This window comes from Camponotus vicinus, unplaced genomic scaffold (assembly GCF_025532165.1).
Source record: "Camponotus vicinus isolate PSW18456_S1 unplaced genomic scaffold, iyCamVici1.0 SCAF_9, whole genome shotgun sequence".
Classification (NCBI taxonomy): domain Eukaryota; kingdom Metazoa; phylum Arthropoda; class Insecta; order Hymenoptera; family Formicidae; genus Camponotus; species Camponotus vicinus.
The window spans coordinates 11,516,189-11,522,891 of record NW_028141981.1 but is presented as its reverse complement, the minus strand read 5'-3'; the positions used below and the strand labels follow the sequence as shown (position 1 = coordinate 11,522,891).

Below are 6,703 nucleotides of genomic sequence, written 5' to 3'. Positions count from 1 at the left end.
CTCACCAAACTTAGCGAGGAAGACCTCGAGGCCGCACTAGAGGTGGCCAATTGGACGGGAAGATACGCAGAACAAGGGCAGGACATTCGGCAGCTCGCCAAATGGCTCCGGGGCATAATGCAACAAGTCTGTAATGTTGCGATGCTCCGTACCAAGTCCCGTCCTCGCCTTGCCACCTATTGGTGGACAGATGAAATAGCCGTGTTAAGAAGGCTATCCGTTCAGGCGCAGCGAAGATTGAAGCGTCTCCGCCCAAGGGAAGACCCGGAAGGGGTCGAAGAGGTCTTGGCCGCACACAGCGCAGCGAAATACTCCCTGTGCCAGGCCATCTGGAAGTCCAGGGTAAAATGTTGGGACGAACTCTTACGTTCTCTCAACACAGACCCATGGGGGCGTCCATACAAGATCGTTATAAATAAAGATAGACTGTGGACGCCCCCCGTGACGAAGTCATTGGAGCCCCATGTCCTCAACAACGTGGATGTCCTCTTCCCGACTGTGAATGAGGACGAAGCGCTCAACAGGAGTCTTGAAATTAATGGACGCCTAAATGGAGCGAGGACATGGAGGTATCCGATGACAAAATTGTCCAGGTTGTCCGGAAAATGGTGTCAAATAAGGTTCCTGGACCGGACGGAATACCTGGCAAAATATGGGTCCGAGCCCTTGGCTTCATGGGCGCGCGCCTGAGCAGGGTTTGAAAAAACCCGGGTTTCCTTTAAAAAGCCCAGCCCAGTGGGTTTTTTTTTAAAACCGGTTTTTTTTTGGTTTATTGGTTTTTTGGGGTTTTATTGAGTTTTTTGGGATTTTGTTGGGTTCTTTAATTTTTTTAATTTTATTTTTTATAATTCGCTAATGATTAAGAAAATTGGCTATTTAATTGGCACAATTCCTTATTATGAATTAATTTTTATTTAATTTTTTTTATTTATTAATGTAATAGACGTATATAATACATAGTCTACAGTCTATAGTCTATACACTGTATAGACGTATAGACTATACACTGTATAGTATACAGGATGTTTAACGTAAGCCGTGCCAATAAAAAAAGGTGTAAAAACTAAAAACGTTAAACCAAAAGAAATGACCGTAGCCATTTTGCAAACAATTACGTGAAATTTTAGTAATGAATAAAAAAACAGGAAGCAACATGTGCGATGCGATATGCGATCGACTCGCGTAGCAGAATAGCGAATAGCTGACACGCGTCGCGTAAGACGTGAGCGGCAGACAATTGTCCGCGCGCTATTCGTTTGTTTTCCCGAGATGTTAAGAAAAATCTCACACTCAATATCAGTCTAGCAGTTCATTGCAACAAACAACGTCGTTTTTGCAGTCGCACTTTTCGTATTCGGTTTCGGTAATTGATTATGTCAAAAGGTAGAAAAAGTGCCAGTGAGTGGTCCGAAGTTTTTAAAATAGACGGCGATTCGAAATGTAAATGCAAATATTGCAATGAGCTAATCAGTTTCAAAATTGAAAGGGTTCGAGCTCATTTAAAAAAATGTAAAGCTCGAAATTGCGAAGAAGAAATCGACGAAGTCTCAGCATTATTGGAAAAATCCCAAGCACAAATGACATCTGGAGAAATTGGTAAAATATGTAGCAACAATTTTAACAATATCTGCCTGAAAATTTAAGTCCCGTAATTAAATCTATAATATATAAATATATACGAACTATAATCTGTTGTAACTACAATCTGATTGTAAGTGTCACAGAGAGATTTGCTTGCTAGATTTGACTAATAGTTAATAGTTCATATATAAATTCTGTCACAGTCATCTTTATTAATTAGATACATAACATATGCGATATCGCAGTACTTGTGTGTGTTATCTATTTTATTATGATAACAAATATTTCATATTTATTTATTTAGGGGAAAACCAGGAGCAAACACATATGCATGATTTATCTCAAATTAAAAAGCGAAAAGCTCAAAACACAATTACTGATTTTGTTATTAAAACTACAAGCAGCCAACAAGCACAAATCGATCAAGTATTGCCGAATTTTTTTACGCAGCAAATCTGCCGTTTAAGGGGGAAATACAATTAGACGATCAAAAATCACGCATTTTTAAAACTTTTTTTTCATTGAAAATTTTTTATTTCATCACAACAAAACTTTGTATATATATTCTTAAATGTTTAAGGTATTTAAACAATTTTTTTCAAATTTTTATAAAGCAAAATGGTGGTCCTGTAGCGGTGCAAAGTTGACCCATAAAAAAACGGTGGAAGCTCTGGAGATCGTAATTTTTATCTGAAAAAATCCAAAAAAAAAATTTATGTAAAAAATAGTTACAGTTTGTCGGTAAACCACTAAAAAGTGAAAAAAAAAAATTCGACAATTGGCAGCTGATTTTCTGTAAAATAACGATTTTATTGCAATTTTTCGGTCATTTTTCGCAATAATTACTAAATTTTGCAACATAAAAGTTGTAATTTTTTTGGTTCACATAGAAACTGATATCATAAAGAAGAAATCCTCAAAATTTTAGCCAAATCGATCGATCCGTTTTTGAGTTATAACTTCCACCAATTTAAAAAATGCTATTTCGAGAAAAACGCGTTTAAAGTTTTAACAACGACAACTGATACTTACAGCTTAATCAGCGATTCCAGGAGCGTACAAAAGGCCTTCAATATCTTCATACATTTGATTGTTTGTCTGATGAAGCTCTTTACGAGCCTTACGGGCTTCCTGGCTTGCCAGAGAGGTTCGAGTATCCTGTTTCTGTATACGCTCCGAATCCTTCAATTGCGCGTATGCGAGGCTCTGCTTGCCAACGATGATCTCCATGGCGTTCATGACTCGTAAAATCGTCGAGAGACCCTCATTAAACACCCCAGCAGCAATATAAGCTGAAATTTCAACCGTTTTTGAGCCAGAATGTAGGTGTTTTGGAGCCAGACGCCATATCAAATTGTTGAAGCTTTCATTTGCGTTTTGTGTGTGACCTCCCAAACAGCGATTGAGTAAGTCGTCTTTCGACAAGTCTTCGTATATCGGCAACAAGTGTTCCTTTACGTCTGGGTGGAGCGGAGCAGGGTGTGGTATAAGAGTCGGATCTACTTCCATAGCTTCCGCTTTTTTCCAATGGCACCAACTATCAACTCCACTCGGACAGTACGTGTGATTAGGCTCCTTGTCGGTCGAACACATATGATAGTAAGTTGCGAAAATCGCTTTTTTCATGTTTTCAACACTATCGATATTGCGACGGATGGCCAGGCCATAATATAGAGTAAGTTTTTTTATAAGTGCATCGATAAGTTTTCCTTTACCACCAAGCTTTTGCGTTTTTTTAAGATTTCGTAATCGACTACCCATTCTTTTTTGCACATGCCCAATGCATTCGCTTTTTGTCACGATGAGGTCTTTGCCATATGGCTCAGCATCAAGCAAGGCTTTAAAGGTTTTGGAATCTCCATCTCCAACGTAATTACTATACTTCACACCGAACTGCTCTTCAGATCTCTGAAACATTTCAAGTACGGAGTCCACTTCCATCTTGCCCGCAGATCCCTCGTGATTTCTTGTACAATCTTCTTTGTGTTCATCGTACCACTTTAAAAATTCTTCAGTGTTCAACTCCTTTTTTTTTCTGTCACACTGAACACACATACTACTCTTAACCAATAAATCAATAATTTTACCAGAATAATATCCAATCAAAGTTGTCACGCCAAATAGAGATTGAAAACCTCTTTTTCGCCAGCTCCCATCACCGGACACCTTCAAATGTAAGAGTGGCCGTTCATTTTTTTCGTTTTCTTTTTTCTCTTCCTCCACAGCTTTCTCACAACAATATGAAAAAACAGATGAGGTAGCCGTGTGCAAATAATCAAGTATACGATCGTATGAAAATTGTGAAAGTCCTTTACATAAATCCATGAAGTTACAAAATAAATTTATGCCCTCATTTGCCACACCAAGCAAACGCATCACGAGTACAATACGTCGGTTAATTTCATAACCTGTATTTACAAGGGGTCCTGACTGAATAAAATTTTTGCCACATTTACAAATCACTACAAGCTTGAATCCTAATCCTCGTGATGAAGTTTCTTCAAAGCGTATGGCTTGTTTACACTTTCGACACACTAAAAGTTCAGCAAGGGCACTGAAAACTGTGAAAAACTCAATAATCCGGCATGCTAGTAAAGGACTGCTCGACACATCATCATTAGTAACTGTAGATAGTTTTTTTGCACTGGCACTCGAACTCGACGAATCTAAATCGGAGCTACTGTCTTTCGCGCCAACGGTATGTTGATTACCATGAAATCTTCTTTTTTTTCCGTGAGATTGACGATAATTTTCACTTCTACTGCCTTTTGGATAGGAAGACATGTTTGTTTAGTTTATAAACACGTGCTTATGTCGAGCAGAAGAGAGACACTGACCGTTATACATCAACACGCGCATTTTGGAGTTGATACTCATGCTCGCTCTATAGGCGTGTGTCGTCACTAATTTATGTATATATATATGTATATATGCATGTATATATACAGGGTGATTCAAAATAACCCCTGTGTCCCTGAAATTACATATTCGTGAATCAATTCTAAGACGATTTTTCCTTCGGCAAAATTTCGTCCGAAGCTTAGTTTTTGAATTATTAAAGGAAGTAGTTAACGTATGATGGGTCGAATACAAGAGGCAGGCAAGGGTGGCGCGATTCACCGTCAGACGCGGGAGCTTACGCGGGGCGCCTGCTGCGATCAGCTGATCGCTATACACATACAGACACACATGCGAACACATACATTCTCTCTCTGTCTGTCTGTCTGTCTGTCTCTCTCTCTCTCTCTCATTCGCTCACTCACCTGTAAATTTTTTTTTTTTTTTTTTACGAGAGAGGGGAAAATGCATTTTATGCATACCCACCGGTCGATCCAGTGAGTTATGTGGGACTCGAGTACCAAGTCGAATTACCAACTCGGTACTCCCTACCCACTAAAAACCCCTCTCTTTTCACGAATTTCCTTTAACACACTGTCCCTCTGACTTCCCGAGATCTGTTTTCACATAACGTCAAAAAATAGTTATTATTACCTTGTTCGACGACTTTTGATGTATTGCTGTAATTGCTTGAAGGAGAAATGAATTTTCTGATAGATCGTACGTTCTCAAATTTAACGTAGATATCACGTTGCAAAAGACAAGAAATCCACACTAAATTATTAACTGAAAGTTTTTCTTCTTTCATGAACTGTATTCTTTTATTAAACTTTAACGTAATCACATTTATTTACTCACTCGATGAGACGAGAAATTTACTAATGACTCTATCACTAATCACTATTAATCACTGTCGAATAATAATTGTTGGCGATTAAAAATCACTCGATGAAAGAAACACGCGCGGACACGTTACTACACGACGCGACGACGCGACAATGCGACGATAATTACGACTCGGCGACTGCAAGCAGTTTTTTGTCATGGTAGGTCGCGGTAGGTTAAGGTACTACTGGCGCTATCGAATGCGATCATGTGTTCGATTGAAGAATGCGGTAAACATAATAAACATTTAACATAATAATAATATTAACATGTTAAATGTTTATTATGTTTACCGCATTCTTTAATCGAACACATGATCGCGTTCGAGTAGTATAGCGCCAGTAGTACCTTAACCTACCGCAACCTACCATGACAAAAAATTGCTTGCAGTCGCCGAGTCGTAATTATCGTCGCATTGTCGCGTCGTCGCGTCGTGTAGTAACGTGTCCGCGCGTGTTTCTTTCATCGAGTGATTTTTAATCGCCAACAATTATTATTCGACAGTGATTAATAGTGATTAGTGATAGAGTCATTAGTAAATTTCTCGTCTCATCGAGTGAGTAAATAAATGTGATTACGTTAAAGTTTAATAAAAGAATACAGTTCATGAAAGAAGAAAAACTTTCAGTTAATAATTTAGTGTGGATTTCTTGTCTTTTGCAACGTGATATCTACGTTAAATTTGAGAACGTACGATCTATCAGAAAATTCATTTCTCCTTCAAGCAATTACAGCAATACATCAAAAGTCGTCGAACAAGGTAATAATAACTATTTTTTGACGTTATGTGAAAACAGATCTCGGGAAGTCAGAGGGACAGTGTGTTAAAGGAAATTCGTGAAAAGAGAGGGGTTTTTAGTGGGTAGGGAGTACCGAGTTGGTAATTCGACTTGGTACTCGAGTCCCACATAACTCACTGGATCGACCGGTGGGTATGCATAAAATGCATTTTCCCCTCTCTCGTAAAAAAAAAAGAAAAAAAATTTACAGGTGAGTGAGCGAATGAGAGAGAGAGAGAGAGACAGACAGACAGACAGACAGAGAGAGAATGTATGTGTTCGCATGTGTGTCTGTATGTGTATAGCGATCAGCTGATCGCAGCAGGCGCCCCGCGTAAGCTCCCGCGTCTGACGGTGAATCGCGCCACCCTTGCCTGCCTCTTGTATTCGACCCGTCATACGTTAACTACTTCCTTTAATAATTCAAAAACTAAGCTTCGGACGAAATTTTGCCGAAGGAAAAATCGTCTTAGAATTGATTCAAGAATATGTCATTTCAGGGACACAGGGGTTATTTTGAATCACCCTGTATATATTTATGTAGTACGTGGTACCCTCAGGTATAAAAATTCATCCATAGGTTATTTAAAGTGAGACATAATAGAAAAAGCGTCCCTTGG

General features: G+C 38.8%; 1 protein-coding gene across 1 annotated transcript; it reads right to left on the bottom strand.

The window, feature by feature from the left end:
• Positions 1 to 2,060: 2,060 nt before the first annotated feature.
• On the bottom strand, positions 2,061 to 4,468 carry LOC145976835 (uncharacterized). Its single transcript, XM_083108263.1, has 2 exons — positions 2,614 to 4,468; positions 2,061 to 2,271 (listed from the first exon to the last, which is right to left on the bottom strand). Exon 1 carries the CDS (start codon positions 4,363 to 4,365, stop codon positions 2,617 to 2,619), a length of 1,749 nt encoding a protein of 582 aa, XP_082964389.1. The 5' UTR covers positions 4,366 to 4,468; the 3' UTR covers positions 2,061 to 2,271; positions 2,614 to 2,616.
• Between the last annotated feature and the right edge of the window lie 2,235 nt (positions 4,469 to 6,703).

What these genes read in the sequence shown, in the direction of transcription:
- LOC145976835 (XM_083108263.1), bottom strand. Translation starts at nt 4,365, where the DNA reads ATGTCTTCCTATCCAAAAGGCAGTAGAAGTGAAAATTATCGTCAATCT.